Source organism: Trachurus japonicus, chromosome 2, assembly GCF_045865225.1.
Source record: "Trachurus japonicus isolate A0001 chromosome 2, Traja_1.0".
Classification (NCBI taxonomy): Eukaryota; Metazoa; Chordata; class Actinopteri; order Carangiformes; family Carangidae; genus Trachurus; species Trachurus japonicus.
The window spans coordinates 16,001,424-16,020,683 of record NC_140908.1 but is presented as its reverse complement, the minus strand read 5'-3'; the positions used below and the strand labels follow the sequence as shown (position 1 = coordinate 16,020,683).

Genomic DNA, 19,260 nt, shown 5'->3' with positions numbered 1-19,260 from the left:
TTTAACTTTTCACGGCATTGTTTTGCAGCGTGATGGATCCCCAGTGTGTCGAGGTGCACTGATATTTTCATTTCGCCGCGATGACTCAAACCCTCTGAATCTCCTCGGTGCTGTAGACTGCATCAATGTCTGCACCTCATCGTCGGTCCATTTGTTACATCTTCCTGCTGTTTTCTTGTTGTTTACAGCGGTGTCTGCTAGGCTAATGCTCCTTCTGCTCCCCCTTTTTAAAATGCCGGTTGTTTTGGTGCTTTCTGGTGGCGTCAGAGCTGCTCTAGCTTTAGCCAATCAGCGCCGGGTTAACCTCGAGCCCCACCCAGGAGCTTTTCAGGGCTGAACGGAGTACCTACCCTGGAGTAGGTACTCCGTTGGCCCCCGTAAAAGTTCCTGTAAATGGCCCTGTGGGGGAGGTTCCTGCAGTGGAAACACGCACCAACGGGACTGGCCCCGTAAAATTACCCCGAAGTTCCTGCAGTGGAAACGCGCCTATTGTAGTTAGCATAACCTAACTCTTGGGTTGAATATTCAACCCAAAAGTTGGGCCAAAAAGATTAACCCAACCTGTTGGGTTAAAATAACCCAAAAAAGGGGTTCGTCCTTATTTGAACCAGCAGTTGGGTTAAAATTGGGTTATTTTTTAACCCAACTGTTTTTAGTGTGTATATGGTTCAACTTAGCACTTGTATTTCTAAGAGTGTGTGAGTGTGTGTGGTCACCTTGACCCTCTCGCCCTCGGGCGGGTCGGGCAGCTGGTCCACGCTGCGCTGGATGTCGTCCAGCCAGGCCAGCAGGTCGTGGGACTTCCTCCGGTACTGGTACCACTGGGGGGCCATGGCCCGGGCCTTCCTGTTCCTCTGCAGCCGCAGGTCCTACACACACACACACACACACACAATCACACACACACACACACACACACACACACAGACAGACACACACACACACACACACACACACCATTACACCAACTGAGGTGTCCACACATTCTGTATTGCAGTGGTTCTACATTTAAATTAGGGCCAGTGGCGTGAATTATTGGAAATATCATAGAGAAATTTCTGGAAAAAAGTGGTACAATTTCTCCAAAAACATTTTAACATTTCTAGGAAGAAGTGGTAAAAAAAATTCTCAAAAAAAAGTAAAAAATGTTCTCGATAAAAAGTGGTAAAATTTCTCGTAAAAAATGTTAAAAATAAAAAAAGTAAAAATTTTCTAGAAACAAGTGGTAAAATTTCTAAAAAAAAAACTTCTAGAAAAAGTGGTAAAAGTAAAAAATAAAAAAACTCCTAGAAAAAGTGGTAAAAGTAAAAAATAAATTTTTTTTAGAAAAAGTGGTCAAATTAAAAAAAAAAAATTTTTAGAAAAAAGTGGTAAAAGTAAAAATTAAAAAAAATCTAATAAAAGGGGTAACATTAAAAAAAAAAAAAATTCTAGAAAAAAGTGGTAAAATTTCTTGTAAAAAATGTTTAAAATAAAAAAAAGTAAAACTTTTCTAGAAACAAGTGGTAAAATTTCTAAAAAAAAAGTAAAAAAAAAAAAAAAATCTAGAAAAAAGTGGTAAAATTTTAAGAAAAAATCGGGACCCCCTTCAAATCTCTGAAGGACCCCTGGGGGTCCCCAGACCCCCCGTTGAGGACCAGTGCTGTGTTGTGTGAGTGTGTTGTGTTGTGTGTTGTAACTTCACCTTGACGGCGTTGTATTTGCTGCTCAGCTGGTCGTGTTTCAGTCTGACTTGTTCCCTCTGGTCCTGGTCTGAGACTCTCTTCTGCAGATTCTCTCCTTTCAGCAGCAAATCCTTCACTGCTCCTTCTTCACAGTCCTAAACACACACACACTGTTTATTAGCATGTGTATTATTTAAACAAGAAGTCAAAAATGGCGTGAATTATTGGAAATATCATAGAGACATTTCTGGAAAAAAGTGGTCCACTTTCTCCAAAAACATTTAAACATTTCTAGGAAGAAGTGGTAAAAAAAAATTCTCAAAAAAAAGTAAAAATATTCTCGATAAAAATGTTAAAAATAAAAATTAAAAAAGTAAAATTTTTCTAGAAACAAGTGGTAAAATTAAAAAATAAAGAAAATCTAGAAAAAGTGGTAAAATTAAAAAAAAAAATTAAAAAACTTCTAGAAAAAGTGGTAAAATTAAAAAAAAAACTAGAAGTGAAAAGCCTGAATGTGTGCAGTCTGAGACCTTGTCCTCCTCGAAGTCCTAAACACACACATATATATACTGTTTATTAACATGTGTGTTATTAAAACAGGAAGTGAAAAGCCTGAGTGTCTGCAGTGTGAGACCTTGTCCTCCTCGAAGTCCTCCTCCTGCAGCTTCTCCCCCTGCTTCACCTCCTCCTCCAGCAGCTGCAGCCACATCTGGGCCTCGCTGTGGTACTGCTGCAGCTCCACGGCCGAGGCTGCAGTCTGCAGGCACACACACACACATTAATAAAGTAATTCTTATTCCAATTCTTATTCTTATTGTTCATTTAGCAAAGAAGAGCTAAAACACATAACAAAGACAGTTTAAGATGAATTATACTTAGTCACTTTAAAATATAAATAACAGTGTAATAAAAATCTATTTTTAATTTACATTTTAAAATTTCAATTCTACAACAGTGGGTTAGGGTTAGGGTTAGGGTTAGGGGTAGTATTAAGGCCACATTGACTAATAAAAAAATCACAAACTTAGAGAATAAAGTTGTAAATTTACAACTTTATTCTCGTAAATTTACAACTTTATTCTCGTACATTTACGACTTTATTGTCGTAATGTTATGACTTTTTTCTCGTAGGAAATGTGCGACTTTATTCTCATAAATTTATGACTTAAATCTCGAAGTCTGTTTTTTCTTTTTTTCCTCAATGTGGCCCTAATACTCCGTCAATTCACTCAACTTACTCAATTAAATTTTAATCAACATAAATGAGACACTTAACAAGTAAAAATACAACTCCAATTCCCCAAAAAAAAGTTAGAATTGAGCTAATATTCTTCAACATCTGATACCTGATATCTTGTGGACAAAATATGGGATCATGAGATTTGCAGATTGGATTTGGGGGCTTGCAGGTGTAATATTGATATTGTATGAATGAACATTGAGAGTATTGAGAGAGCGTCGTCGTACCAGCCCGGAGGTGATGCGCTGAGCGACGGTGTTGAACCTCTGGTCCAGCTGCTCCATCCTGGGCCCCAGCTGGGCCTTGCAGTTCTCCCCCCGGGTGGTCATGAGCTCCTGGGCCAAACCTCTCACCTCCTCCATCCTCCCCCGCATCATCTCCAGCTCCGCTCGCAGCACCTGGAGGTTCAGACACAACGTCACTCAGAGAGGAAACTAACTTCACATCCACTATCCATATCAATACTCCAGGTTTGCTTTGTCTTATTTATAGCCAGGGCCGTTGCTAGGAATTCTGGCCCCCTTAAAGAATACTAAAGTGGGCCCCTCCCCCTGACTTTTCCAGTTTTTTTTCTTAGACTACGTATGTATTATCATGTATTGTTTAGCCTACTTTGTTTTGATGCTAATGCAGCATTACACTGCAAAAACTCAAGTATCTTAGCAAGAATATTTGTCTTATTTCTAGTCAAAATGTCATTTCTAGTCAAAACAAATCTCATTCTACTTAAAATAAGACTCATCATATTAAAAGCAGCTTGTTTTTAGACACTTTTTACTTCTTCCAAACAGATTTTCACTTGGAATAAGTAGAAAAATCTGATAATGGAGCAAGTTTTTCTTCCTTATTACAAGCAAAAAAAACATGTTTTCACTGGCAGATTTTTCTATTTTTTTTTAATTTAAGTGAAAATGATCTTTAAAAACAAGTAAATTTTTAGGTGATGAGTCTTATTTTAAGTGGAAAGAGATTAGTTTTGATTAGAAATGAGACATTTGGACAAGAAATAAGACAAATATTCTTGAAAAGATGTTTTTACAGTGTACTATGAGTATTAGTCAGGGTCTTACGCAGAATAAATCAGTTTAATCAATTCAATCTGGGGTTTTTATGGGCCCCACTGGGCTTTGATATTTTTGCAGTAATAATACAGAATCTAAACCTGCTTTATGATCAAAAACACATACGTACATATCTACTTTACTGTTTTATAGGACCTTTAAATGAAAACACAACTTTTGCAGCCCTGACGTCTAATCTACAGAAAAGAATCAGATAAAAAGGAACATTCCAACCTTCATCACGGCATCGTTGGGCCCCTGGCTTTCGATCTCGTCCATCTTTTTCTCCGCTCCGTCGATCCATTCATTCACTTCCTCTATTTCTCCGTCTAACTTCTGCATCTGCCGCTGGTAGTCCTGAGAGAGAGGGATGGAGGGAGGGATGGAGGAAGAGAAGAGAAGAGAATGAGTGAGACAAGAGTTGTGTTGGGTTATTTTTAGACACTGGTATAATTTTAGTACTGATGAAGGAAGAGAGGAATAAATATAGTATCAGAAAGTCTTTTTTTAAATTTCCCCCGGTCTCTCTGACAATCTTTCCAAGAATATTTGTCTTATTTCTTGTCAAAATGTCTCATTTCTAGTCAAAACTAATCTCTTTCCACTTAAAATAAGACTCATTACCTAAAAATCAACTTGTTTTTAGATCATTTTCACTTGTTTCAAACTAATTTTCACTTGAAATAAGTAGAAAAATCTGCCAGTGAAAGCAAGTTTTTTGTGTTTGTAATAAGAAAGAAAAACTTGCTCCACTATCAGATTTTTCTACTTATTTCAAGTGAAAATCTGCTTGAAAGAAGTAAAAAGTGTCTAAAAACAAGCTGCTTTTAATGTGATGAGTCTGATTTTAAGTAGAATGAGATTAGTTTTGACTAGAAATGAGACAAATATTCTTGGTAAGATATTTGAGTTTTTGCAGTGTGTTCTGTCTTATTTCTTGAAAATTTGAACAAACATATTAAAAAAAATAAAAAATAAAATGTCCCCGTTTCTGACCAGAAGCAGGTTGAGCCATTCCTCTGCTCTGGATGTGACAGCGATCCAGTTGCAGTGCAGCAGGCTGACTTTGTCGTCCACCAGGCCCCCGTGGCCCCGCAGCACGGCCTTCAGGGCCTCGGCCAGCTCCACCACGGCCTGCAGCTGCGGCTGCCGCTTCTCCGTCTCCCCGTGGACCGACTGGGAAGAGAAAAGACCACAGAGGGAAGAGCAGGGAAGTGGAATGTGGAATTTTGAGGGGTGGCAGAGAAAACCATTGGAATAGATATAAAAAAAATATCAGTCTATGTTAGGGGTGTGATGAGATCTCCCACGAGATCTCGCGAGATTAAACTCAACGATATTTCTCGTCGCATGTGCAGTCAAAACGGTGGAATTTATGCACATTTATGCAAATTTGCTCATGTTAACAAAGAATTTCAAAAAACTTGTAATACATTTTTTGTTTGTCTTAATGTAAGTAATCAACTCAGTAATTTTCATGGAGATATCTAAAGGTTAAAAATGTTACCCTATTCACGTGAAAATTTTTTTTTATATGCGTATGAATGTGCTATGTTTGGGTGTTTTTCTAAACTTTCCCCTAGTGGGATTCTTCGGGGCTTTTTTTCCCTCACTCAGGACATGTTGAGGATACAAAATCAGTTGAGTTTGCTTCTGTTGCAGTTTGTTTAACCTTTTCTCCTAAAATGACTGGACTGTTTGTGTAGCCGGTCTCACCTGCGCCCAGGCCACCTCGGCCTCCAGGTCGCTGGGCATCCCGTCCACGGCCGAGCGCCGCGTCAGCTCGGCGTCGGTGGCCGCCAGCCACTCCGTCAGCCCGTTCAGCTCCTTACGCAGCTTCCTCGACAGCTTCAGACTCTTCTCCAGCTCCAGTTTGCTCTCTGTTACCTGCAAATACACACACATGGATATAATAATACTGTAAACCTCTCAATCTGGGGTTTACCTACACACTAAAAACAGCTGGGTTAAAAAATAACCAATTTTAACCCAACTGCTGGTTCAAATAAGGACGAATCCCTTTTTTGGGTTATTTAACCCAACAGGTTGGGTTAATCTTTCTGACCCAACCCAAGAGTTGGGTTATGCTAACTATAACGTTGGGTTATTTTTAACCCAACTATTGCACTGCAAAAACTCTACATCTAACCAAGAATATTTGTCTTATTTCTTGTCAAAATGTCTCATTTCTAATCAAAACTAAACTCTTTCCACTTAAAATAAGACTCATCACCTAAAAATCAACTTGTTTTTAGATCATTTTCACTTGTTTCAAACTAATTTTCACTTGAAATAAGTAGAAAAATCTGCCAGTGAAAGCAAGTTTTTTGTGTTTGTAATAAGGAAGAAAAACTTGCTCCACTATCAGATTTTTTTTTAAGTGAAAATCTGCTTTAAAGAAGTAAAAAGTGTCTAAAAACAAGCTGCTTTTTAATGTGATGAGTCTTATTTTAAGTAGAATGAGATTTGTTTTGACTAGAAATAAGACAAATATTCTTGATAAGATTTTGAGTTTTTGCAGTGTGGGTCGTGTATAAAGCACTTAAAAATAACCCAATGTTGTAGTGCGCGGACAGCATTTTTCAAATGAACCGGCCAGTTAAGTCACAGAATTACCCAACCCTGAACCCAACAAATGGGTTACTCACTGAAAAAATAACCCAATTACTTACACAACCCAGGAATTGGGTTAAATGCATAGCCCTGTAACCCTGAAAATGGGAAAAATAACCCAAAAATTTTACTCAACACCAATAACTCAGAAATTGGGTTACAGAGATGACCCAGCATGTTTTAGTGTGTGGTGTTGTGTTGTTACCTGAGCTCCCAGCTGGTTGTAGAGCAGCTTGAGCGCCGTCACTCTGTCGTCCAGCTCTTTGGGCTGCTCAGTCTGCTGCTTCTGGACGATCTGCCTCCCCGTCTTTATCACCGTCTCCACCTCCCCTTTCACTTCACTCAGCGCCTTGTACAGTTTCTACACACACACAGACACACACACACACACACACACACACACACACACACACACACACACACACACACAGGTCAGGAGATTAATATAACATCCATCCATCTATAAATCCCCCCCCTGCAGAGATGGACGCTGGGTCGAGGGGCCGTGACTGCTTCTTGCCTTCCATATACTGCACAAGAAAATCTGATTGTTGCTTTGCATCCCATAATTTCCTTTTTTCTAGTTTTATTTTATGTAGATACTTGTGGTTTTAAAAGTCAAAAATACATCTACCTCAGTACCATAGGGGACCTTTAAAGGGATAGTTCAACATTTTGGCAAATTGGCCCATTGCCATAATCCCTATAGTCATAGCAGTAGGTTTGTTACCTTTAATTGTCGGTGCAAGCTGTTTTTAGAACGGCGGAGCAGAGCCGTGAGCTGCTCAGAGCTACGCTACAGAGGCTCATTATGGGATTTTTTGGTTTCCCTCATCATCAAACTCATCAAATACACAATCCAACAACTCCACAACGCTCTGGTGGACAAGTTGTGAGCTGCACATTCACCACGCTATGAGATAATAACACAACGTTACCACACAGAGTTGTTTTAGAGGGAAATTCATGTAAAACCACTGATGCACGTTGCCTTCAGGGACAGTTTTTCATCATCAGTCTCTGTATTTCCCTCTACAACAACTCTGTGTGGTAACGTTGTGTTATTATCTCATAGCGTGGTGAATGTGCAGCTCACAACTTGTCCACCAGAGCGTTGTGGAGTTGTTGGATTGTGTATTTGATGAGTTTGATGAGGGAAACCAAGAAATCCCATAATAAGCCTCCGTAGCGTAGCTCTAAGCAGCTCACGGCTCTGCTCCGCCGTTCTAAAAACAGCTTGCACCGACAATTAAAGGTAACAAACCTACTGCTATGACGATAGGGATTATTATTAGCAATGGGCCAATTTGGCAAAATGTTGAACTATCCCTTTAAATTAAAACACAACACAAGAGGATTTTCAACTAAAACACTTCATGTTTACTACATCAGTAATTACCCACCATGCACTGCTCCAGCTGCGACTGCACCACGTCCTGCTCCACGCTGCGGATGTCCAGCACCCCGACCTGACCTTTGACCCCGGCCAGCGAGCGCTCGCACTCGGCCAGCCGAGCGTCGAAGTTGGCCGGCTTCTGGAACAACCGGAACTTCGTCCACACGTTCGTTAGCATTTTCTGGAAACACGTGAAAAACATCGCTCATAAATGTAGTGTGAAAACACTTCGCTTTTCCAAAACTCCTCGTTGTCCCTTTAAATCACAGAACTACCCAACCCTTAACCCAACAAATGGGTTACTCACTGAAAAATAACCCAATTACTTGCACAACCCAGCAATTGGGTTAAATTCATAGCCCTATAACCCTGAAAATGGGTTACACTCTGGAAAAATAACCCAAAAATTTAACTCAACACCAATAACTCAGAAATTGGGTTACAGAGATGACCCAACATTTCTTAGTGTGTTGTGTTGTCACCTGTGCTCCGTCTTAGAATCTGTCGTATGAAAACCAGATGTTTTAATTTTTTTGCTTTATATTTATGGAAAACCGTTTTCCGGAATATTTCCAGAAACTTTCCATGGGAAGTTAAACTGGGGAATATAGAAATATTCCAAATTGGAAACTTTCCTTGGGAATTATGGGAATTTATGGGAATTATTGGGAATTTATGGAAATTAACTGGGAATTAACTGGAAATTGGGAGTAATTTAAACAAACTGTATCATATCCAAACAGAAATGCAAATATTTAGTTTTGTCATAAGCAAACATCCATGCAAAACAATACAATTAAAAAACATTTCAACTGAATTTAATAATTTAATTCTTGTATGAACAATCAGTTCTTTTACCGAATAACAAAAACATGATGATTGTTGAGTAAAATATTACTAAATTTTGGATTTATTACCGTTAATTCCCATAAATTCCCATGGAAAGTTCCCAACCCTAACTAACAGTAAAGTAAAGCCAGACCTGAGTTTGGTCGATCTGTCCCATCATCCTCTGGTCTTTATCCTGGTTCTTCTTCCTCAGGTCGTCCAGCGAGGCGTCATGGCCGCTCAGCTCCGACTGGATCTTCTGTTACACACAAACACACAGAAACACACATCTTTACCTCCTCTTTCCTTCCTCCATCCTTCCTTCTTTCCTTCCTCCATCCCTCCTTCTTTCCTTCCTTTCTCTCTTCCTTCTTTCCACAATCCTTTTTCCCCTTCCTTCCTTCCTTCCTTCCTTCCCTTCATCCTTCCTTCTTCTTACTCTTTTGATCCAGTTGACCTGGTCTGTTCCCTATATACCTCCATCTTTGTTTCCTTCCCTTTTCCCTTCCTTCCTACCTCCCTTCTTCTTCCTTCCTTGAACGAATCTGTTCCCTCCCTCCATCTTTCTTTCCTTCCTTTTCCCACCCTTCTTTCCTCCCATCTTTCCCTTCGTCCTTCCTTCCTTCCTTCCCTTCATCCTTACTTCTTCCTACTCTTTTGATCCAATTGACCTGGTCTGTTCCCTATATACCTCCAACTTTCTTTACTTCCCTTTTCCCTTCCTTTTTTCCACAATCCTTCCTTCCTTCCTTCCTTCCTTCCTTCCTTCCTTCCTTCCTTCCTTCCTTCCTTCCTTCCTTCCTTCCTTCCCTTCATCCTTACTCCTACCTCCCTTCTTCTTCCTTCCTTGAACGAATCTGTTCCCTCCCCCCATCTTTCTTTCCTTCCTTTTTCCTTTCCTTCTTTCCACATTCCTTTCTCCCTTCCTTCCTTCCTTCCTTCCCTTCGTCCTTACTTCTTCCTTCCTTTTTGACTCAATTGACCCAACCTGTTCCCTTTCCTTCCTTTTCCCTCCCTTCTTTCCTTCCTTCCTTCCCTTCATCCATCCTTCCTTCCTTCCCTTCATCCTTCCTTCCTTCCTTCCTTCCTTCCCTTCATCCTTCCTTCCTTCCCTTCCTTCATCCTTCCTTCCTTCCTTCCCTTCATCCTTCCTTCCTTCCCTTCCTTCATCCTTCCTTCATCCTTCCTTCCTTCCTTCCTTCCTTCATCCTTCCTTCATCCTTCCTTCCTTCCCTTCCTTCATCCTTCCTTCCTTCCCTTCCTTCATCCTTCCTTCATCCTTCCTTCCTTCCCTTCCTTCCTTCCCTTCCTTCATCCTTCCTTCCTTCCTTCCTTCATCCTTCCTTCATCCTTCCTTCATCCTTCCTTCATCCTTCCTTCATCCTTCCTTCCTTCCTTCCTTCCTTCATCCTTCCTTCATCCTTCCTTCCTTCCCTTCCTTCATCCTTCCTTCATCCTTCCTTCCTTCCCTTCCTTCCCTTCATCCTTCCTTCCCTTCCTTCATCCTTCCTTCATCCTTCCTTCCTTCCTTCCTTCATCCTTCCTTCATCCTTCCTTCCTTCCCTTCCTTCATCCTTCCTTCATCCTTCCTTCCTTCCTTCCCTTCCTTCATCCTTCCTTCCTTCCTTCCTTCCTTCCTTCATCCTTCCTTCATGCTTCCTTCCTTCCCTTCCTTCATCCTTCCTTCCTTCCCTTCCTTCATCCTTCCTTCATCCTTCCTTCCTTCCCTTCCTTCATCCTTCCTTCCTTCCTTCCACAACAGGAGGGTTAAAATGAAGTTTCAGAAGTTTCTACGGCTTTAGAGTGTAACTCCCTGTTCCGACCACACGGGGGCAGTAGAGATCAGGGAGAGAGGAAACATTCATTACACTGGAACAACCCCTAAAACACACACACACACACACAGACACACACACTCCATGTGTGTGTCTGTGTGTGTGTAGAAATGTCATCCTTGGTACAGGTGGTCTTAAGTGCACGTGGAGGTAATCTTGTGTGTGTGTGTGTGAGTGTGTGTGTGTGTGTGTGTGTGTGTGTGTGTGTGTGTGTGTGTGTGTGTGTGTGTGTGTTGCTGTCCTGTCCAAAGCAGCTGCAGACTTAATTGGAACCAAATACAGAAATAGACCATTTGCCAGTCGGTCCCTCTTGGGTCCCTTTGCATGTGTACACACACTCTCACACACACACACACACACTCTCACACACACACACACACACACACACACACACACTGGGTGAGCTGTAGATGGCGAGCTGTAGTCTGTAATACATTTTGTGAAATTAGTTAGGAATTGCGTGTCTGAACTCCACGGCGAGCGAGGAACATCACTTTCAAACACAGATTTTGACAAAAAAGAAACATGTAATGAAATTAGAAGAAAACCATCTGGCTCGGTCTGAATATCTATCAGGAAATATCTGGTGAGAAAGTTAAGAATGGACAGAAGATGTGAACTCGTTGCGGTGCACTGCAAAAACTCTACATCTTTCCAAGAATATTTGTCTTATTTCTTGTCAAAATGTCTCATTTCTAGTCAAAACTAATCTCTTTCCACTTAAAATAAGACTCATCACCTAAAAATTAACTTGTTTTTAGATCATTTTCACTTGTTTCAAACTAATTTTCACTTGAAATAAGTAGAAAAATCTGCCAGTGAAAGCTGGTTTTTTGTGCTTGTAATAAGAAAGAAAAACTTGCTCCACTATCAGATTTTTCTACTTATTTCAAGTGAAAATCTGCTTGAAAGAAGTAAAAAGTGTCTAAAAACAAGCTGCTTTTAATGTGATGAGTCTGATTTTAAGTAGAATGAGATTTGTTTTGACTAGAAATAAGACAAATATTCTTGGTAAGATGTTGAGTTTTTGCAGTGTGGTTTGGTGGTTTGGTGGTTTGGTGGTTTGATGGTTTGATGGTTTGGTGGTTTGGTGGTTTGGTGGTTTGGTGGTTTGGTGGTTTGGTGGTTTGATGGTTTGATGGTTTGGTGGTTTGGTGGTTTGGTGGTTTGGTGGTTTGGTGGTTTGATGGTTTGGTGGTTTGGTGGTTTGGTGGTTTGATGGTTTGGTGGTTTGGGGGTTTGGTGGTTTGGTGGTTTGGTGGTTTGGTGGTTTGGAGGCCGTAGCTACCTGAGCCTCCTGTGGGAGCTGCAGCGCGTCGATGTGGTCGGTCAGGTAGGAGCTGAGGTGGCGGTCCGTGTTGGCCAGCGAGTCCTGGATCTGCCTCAGCGTCTTGTCGTTCTCCTGGGCCGACTGGACGCTCTTCTCCAGCTCGGTCCGCCGGAGCGCCGCCTGCAGGGCGACAGGAAACACATGCACACCGCGTTAAAATCAGGCCTCACTCGCCTTTTCACATCCGCATTATCAAGAATACGGCCAAACTCCCATCTCTCAGATCAGTGGTTCCCAACCTCTTGATTTTAAGGGGTTTAATCATTTTAACGTAATTAAAATGTTAAATAAATGAGTAGGCTAAGCATTTAATTCATATATGTAACAAAATCAACTAAATTCAAGGGCCACATTAAACATTTATTCGTGTATTTAAATAGATAAACAAATAAATTATAGGCCTATAGCAGAGGTGTCAAACTCATTTTAGTTCAGGGGCCAAATTAAGTGCAATGTGATCTCAAGTGGGCCGGACTGGTAAAATAATGGCATAATATCCTATAAATGATAAGAACTCTAAACTTTTCTCTTTGTTTTAGTGCAAAGAAGCACATTATTAAGATGTTTACATTAAAGAACTATCCTATTACAAAATATATTATGACCAAGCTGAAATTTCTTGAGAAAAATACATGCAATTTCAACAACATAATACCTCTTCTGTCTTCTATGTAATTTTAAAATCTGGTTAATTGATCCCGCGGGCCAGATTGGACCCTCTGGCGGGCCGGTTTTGGCCCGCAGGCCACATGTTTGACACCCCTAGCCTATAGGCTATCAATAGATGATTGAATATCAACAGTTTTAAAACATTAAATACATAATATACAGCAGTGTAATATCAGTCACAATGAATTTGAAAAACAGCAACGGAACAATGAGGAAAAACCAGTGTAAAATTACAACATATTCTTCAGAACTTGTACTTTTAAAAACACAATTGTTTTTAAAAGTATAAGTTCTGAAGAATATGTTTAGTTGGAATTAAAACATTTGCTGAGGTTTTAATGCATATTTTTTGTGTATTATTGTAGTATATGAAATACGTTTATATTAATCTGTAATTGTTGTATTGTGTGAAATTGTGGTCCTCATATGTGACGGAAATAACGTTTCTAGGCTCCTCTTCATTTGCCTCCAAAATAAACATAATTTGCTTCTGCATATATTTTTCGTATGGGTATCTATGTCTTTTCTCTTCCGAGTTCCTGCAGCGTGAACGCAATGATGTCGGAAGTCGGAAATTTCCGAGTTTGTGGATTGCATCGTTTACTCGCTAACAGCATTTATACTTGAACCTCATTTAAAGCGTCTACAAAGAACTTCCGTCTTGTGTTGACTTTGGCGCCCCCCTGTGGACAAAAGTGGCAGTGCATCGCCAGAATGAAGACTGCATTTCCCATGAGCTCTAGCGCGTATTGCAGTGAAGACGCTTATCTGGCTTGCGCGTGCCGTTTTCATCCGGTGGACCGACCACTGCCCCCCGAAGGTTTAGAGTTACACTGTTAACAAATTAGCGTATTTTCCCGCTGACGGCCTCATTTCCGGGGGGTCTTGGTCACACACAGACATCAGCAGAAACAAGAGACTTTTGCATAATTATCCAGTTAAAAGTTTGTTGTAGCTGCTTTAATTACTAATTTAATGCTTTAATTTACTTTTAAAGGGGGAAACAAGCCCATGATGCTAACAAGCCCGCTAACTGCTCGCTAGCTGTCAGTTTTCAGGCTTGTTAGCATGTTTGCTCAGAGGGAAAAGAAAGCTTACTCTGTATCTTCTAAAGACACAGCTCTACTATCAGCTCTAATTTGTACTCTGACACTGTAGAGTCATTAAAAGTTGATGAAGCAACACAGCTAATGAGCTCTATCCGTCGTGGACTGCACCGCCAGAACAAAGCCGCCGGTCAAAATTAACTACTGCTAAATGCTAAATCCAGCTTCAAAAATGTTGCTACATTTAAATCTAATAGCTGCACGCACAAACACACACACACAAAGAACTACAGACACACACACACACTCTCTCTTGGTGTACCCTTTTGACAGATAACATCGGGGATTTCTCTCTCATCTTGTCCCCGTCTGACCGACAACATCAACGCCGGAAAAAAAACCCGCCAACAAACTGTTGATCTTCCAGACGCCTCGGCAGTTTGAGTTTCCTCTCTTCCTCTTCCTCAGTGACTGGCTGTGAGATTAACTAGTGAACGCAGCAGTTACATCATAAACCTGTGAGAGGGAAGCCTATAGTTGGTTACAGGTGAGCATGCTAATCCCATACAGAGGGATAATGACTAAGTATAGCTCTGAGCCGGGCTAACCCCACCCCACCGTCACACACCCGCTTTCAGGAAAGGCAGAAGAAGGAGACCGCACACATCCGCTCCCTTATGTGCAGATTTATTAGCACATCATCAATAGTAACGTTTGGAGCTCATAGCTCTTCATCAGACTAACTCATACACATCAGACGGCCCGTTTTTAAACCTGCCCCCGAGGGTCACATGGTGAGTCACATGGTAAAGGGAATGCATAAGTCAGAAACATATCTTGTGCAAAACCAAAACATACAAAAATCAGTCAAAAACTCCATCATAATTAAATAGACCAACACCCGTCATAGACTAGACGGGATGTACCCAAAAAGTGAAAGTATTTATGGGTACAAGTCGGGAACCGGCCTACTTTACATATTTCAAGGGTGCTGAATCCAAAAAAACTGGTACCCAAGCAAAATTGTGAGTTTTTGACCTTCTAATTTGCATATCAAAATGGCCACCAAATTGCCTATCTTGCTCAGTCGTTGGACCATTTTCCCCAAGTTTTTTTGTAAGTAGGCAATCAAAGATGAGGAAATTAAGTTTCTAGGTCTATGGTCTAGGGTCAGAGCAAGGATATAGTGTAGGCTCACTGCTTTTGTTATGTATACATGTCATATGTATACATATGTCACATCAACAGGGAAAATTTCAGAGTAACATTTATTGAATATTTATATCCACTTTAAAAATGACACATAAATGCTTAATTCCACCTTAGAAGTTATACATTTGCATGTATATGCATAAAAAAAGCAGTGAGCCTACACTATATCCTTGCTCTGACCGTTGGCTATCGATCTAGAAACTTAATTTCCTCATCTTGATTGCCTACTTACAAATAAACTAGGGGGAAATGGTCCAATGACTGAGCAAGATGGGCATTGGTGGCCATTTTGATATGCAAATTAGAAGGTCAAAAACTCAAAATTTCGCTTGGGTACCGTTTTTTTTGGACTCAGCACCCTTGAAATATGTAAGATAGGCCGGTTCCCAACTTGTACCAATAAATGCTCCTTACCTCTTATAGAAGGCCTTTTTTCTGAAATCCGTCTAGACTATCAGGCCGACTGGTCGTCATACAGATCTAATGAATCAGAGGCGCCTCTAGTAATAGGATGGCTCATTTTCAAAGTCTAGGACAAGGTTATCACATTATTTTTACATTTTCTACATTTTAATCATGTTTAAAGACATTTAAAGTTCAATTACCTATAACCTTGAGATAGATAAGGAATAATCCAACCACAAGAAATGGAAAAGTTAACAATATATAGAAAAGTTAAAGCAGAAGTAAGTGATATATTTGTGTTAATCTAAGTCTTAAATAGTTGTATCTTCCGACAGCAATCACTTCTATAGAGTGTTTGGTCTGAAACACGGGTCTGTCAGTCACTCTGCTCTGCTCTGAGCCCAGGAGAAAACTTTCCTTGTATCCTACAACCTTTATCCAATGAGGAGAGAGAACGGCATAAAGGGGCAGTCCTCTCTGTGTGTGCAGCCAAGGGATGCGCCTGAATGTGGTGACGTAGGGACGAGGACTGTTATGGTGCGTTCAAGGCAACCCGTAACTCGTGTTTTTCCGACCTGTGAAGTGGTACCAGTTCGATCTGGTACGAGTTCACGGGTCAGAAGTTACGAGTGGCCGTTATAGTGACTTTCACCGGTAAAACAGGTCGGAGAAACACGAGTGTGTTGCCTGGAACGCTACAAAGTCGTAAGTTGTGACTTGAAGCTGTAATTTACGGTTTCAAAAGCCTGCCTGGAACGCAGCATTAGCCAAAACCACCGGATCGCTTACTTCTGCTTTAACAATATATGGAAAAGTTAACAATATATAGAATTATATATAGATTATATGCATGTTTGGTCTTCCATATATTGTTAACTTTTCCATATATTGTTAACTTTTCCATATATTGTTAACTTTTCCATATATTGTTAACTTTTCCATTTCTTGTGGTTGGATTATTCCTTATCTATCTCAAGGTTATAGGTAATTGAACTTTAAATGTCTTTAAACATGATTAAAATGTAGACAATGTAAAATAATGTGATAACCTTGTCCTAGACTTTGAAAATGAGCCATCCTATTACTAGAGGCGCCTCTGATTCAGTAGATCAGTATGACGGCCAGTCGGCCTGACGGGTGTTGGTCTATGATGGAGTTTTTGACTGATTTTTGTATGTTTTGGTTTTGCACAAGATATGTTTCTGACTTATGCATTCCCTGGATGTGCGCGACCGTGTCTACTCTTTGTCACACACCCGCTTTCACACACTGTTTCCAATTTACCGCCGGGTTTTTTATGCTTTCCCACTCCCATGTCTTAGTTTATAATGTATGAAATGAGAGCTAAAGTGAGATTAAATATTTAGACAACACTGATAACAACCTTCCCTATGGCGATGTACTCTATTTCCGCAGCAATTGTCGCCTCATGAATACATATTCTCATTTAACACTCCCCGTTATTACTTATTTCTCACACACGCTGGCTGTGATTGTGAACCGGAGAGATAGCGGATCGCTTTTCTTCGCTTAACTGCTTTTTGTGTTTGGAAAAAAAAAAACGCCGTCGGGCAAAGAAAGCGCACAACATTTCCTCTTATTAGTTTTCAGCCGTTACAAGAAGCTGAAATTAAAATGGAACACAAGTCCGTCTGATTTGAAGAAGTACAGTTTTTTTTCTTTTGCATGCGTAGGCTGGATTCACTTCAGCTTTAAAATGGGACACTGCTATTAAAGGGATAGTTCACCCAAAATTCAAATTTCACTCATTATCTACTCACCCTCAAGTCAACTAAGAGCTGTGAGAATTTTCAGAGTCCTCCGTTCCTTCTCTGAGTTACGGGGGGGTCCGTGCAGCAGTATTTGTCCATATAATGGTTGTCAATGGACACCAACTTTCTTCGTCCAAAAAGACACACCAAAAAACATCCAAATACCTCCATAGTGCTCGTCTGTAATGTCCCTCTTGTACTGAAGCCCCAACATGAGAAATTGTTCCGAAAAAAATTAAATAAGTCTATATTTTAAGCTTGTTTGTAGCGGAAGCTCCCTGTGTCTCGGTTCACTGCTCTTCCTGTGTCAGTGCCAATCTCGCGTGATTTGCACTGACCAGCGGAAAAATTTCTCATGTTGGGGCTTCAAGACAAGAGGGACATTACATACGAGCAGCATGGAGGTATTTGGATGTTTTTTGGTGTGTCTTTTTGGACAAAGAAAGTTGGTGTCCATTGACAACCATTATATGGACAAATACTGCTGCGCGGACCCCCCCGTAACTCAGAGAAGGAACGGAGGACTCTGAAAATTCTCACAGCTCTTAGTTGACATGAGGGTGAGTAGATAATGAGTGAAATTTGAATTTTGGGTGAACTATCCCTTTAAGAAATTATGCACAAACTGTCATTTGTCCGAATCCTTCCACAAAGGAAGTGTTGGCTTTAAGCTTCTGATAATGTACGGTATATTTCTTTATATTAAAGAGTTTCCATGGCGAAGGGAATTGGTCTGGTTTGCTGGTTCAGTTCTAACTACCGAAGGTATTTGTAAAGTATAAGCAGAACTCTGACTCATTTGATGACATTTGCATTAGATTAAAAACCAAATGAAAACTCTTTATACTAAAATTATAATAAATTGAAACTAATATAAATGAGTTTCAGAATCAGGGCTAGAAAGTTCAAACTGTTGCTTGGGAACACCATCAGATATACTCCAGGATTGACGCAGTTTTATATAATTATCCCAAGTCTGAAGGTTTAAGACTAGATCTGTGAACGCTCACAAGAAAATCTGGGCCAAATTAATACCAATCCAGGGTTTTTTTTTGTGCTTTTATTTTGGTGTTTTTCAGAATGCGTCTTTTCCATTGGTGTGTTAATGTTTTACGTGAAATGTTACGGGATATGGGCAACGCTCTTATTATATATTTTATATCTTATTATTATTATTATATTACATATCTTATTATATATGTAACTTGTGATGCAATGGCTTGATTGTTGTCATTCTGGCTGTCAAGGCTTTTATGGCACTGTTGCTGAGTCCAAGACAAAAATTTCCCTAAGGGAAATTTTATTTATTATAAAAATTGTATTGTGTCGTGATTGGGAATATTTAGTATTAAAGGTTGACTATGTAGAATTACAAGAACAACAACAGAAAAAGCATTCCAGCAGTCGATTGCCAGACCGTTGCTAGGTAAAACGGGCCGTTGCTAGGGACTCCGCTCTGATCAGAGGACAGCAGAGGAGGAGGACTAAGCAGAATAGGCCTATTTACCTTATGTTTCATTTTTACCGTCATTAACAGCATAATAAATGACTTACAGGGAGAGTGGAGGCTCTCTGCCTTCCACACAGCTGCTGAAAACCAAACCTGCGCTCGAGCCTCCGCTGTCACTGCTCTCCTCAAGTTGAGAAAAAAAAAAAAAAAAGGAGCTCGGTGGCACCGAAAGTCCGCGACAGTAAACGTGTTTATATAAGACTACACAAATACACCCATCCTAACAAGTATATGATAATCCATTCATCCACCGATTGATTATTAAAAAGGCTTGGTTGGAAACAAACGCATAGGACCGGGAGGAGGCAGGAAAACAGCGGAGAACTGAGCCACATGTTGGCTACAGGCAGGTAGGAATGTAAACAGAACGTTGACAGAAAGTCATTGTCGAGCCCGTCAAAAATATTAAAAATAATAATTCAGACTAAAAAAATTTTTTTTATGGAAAAGCAATACTTTCATTCTGTACCCCTCTAAAGGCCCCATGGATGTATTATTTTTGAAAAAATATAGCTTTTAATAAATATTCTACATATTCAACCTTTAATATTTAGCAGTTCTATGGAAAATAACTTATTTGTTTCCTGCTCTTATCCTATTTTAGCCTTATTTCATTATGCCAATTTATTTTTCAAATTGTCTAATTTTGCAAAAGAATTCTATTTTTCTATTGTTTGTA

The 19,260-nt window shown here is 40.1% G+C and overlaps 1 protein-coding gene across 2 annotated transcripts in view; it reads right to left on the bottom strand.

The window, feature by feature from the left end:
* dmd (dystrophin) overlaps positions 1-19,260 on the bottom strand; it is a 413,300-nt gene that overhangs the window by 136,539 nt on the left and 257,501 nt on the right. For both annotated transcript variants that reach the window (XM_085802729.1, XM_085802740.1), the window contains 11 exons: positions 11,926-12,087; positions 8,957-9,061; positions 7,982-8,155; positions 6,784-6,939; positions 5,682-5,852; positions 4,962-5,141; positions 4,200-4,322; positions 3,132-3,302; positions 2,299-2,421; positions 1,685-1,819; positions 717-869 (listed from right to left, as the gene is read on the bottom strand). In XM_085802729.1, coding sequence (XP_085658855.1) covers positions 717-869; positions 1,685-1,819; positions 2,299-2,421; positions 3,132-3,302; positions 4,200-4,322; positions 4,962-5,141; positions 5,682-5,852; positions 6,784-6,939; positions 7,982-8,155; positions 8,957-9,061; positions 11,926-12,087 — 1,653 coding nt within the window. The remainder of the gene's footprint in view (positions 1-716; positions 870-1,684; positions 1,820-2,298; positions 2,422-3,131; positions 3,303-4,199; positions 4,323-4,961; positions 5,142-5,681; positions 5,853-6,783; positions 6,940-7,981; positions 8,156-8,956; positions 9,062-11,925; positions 12,088-19,260) is intronic.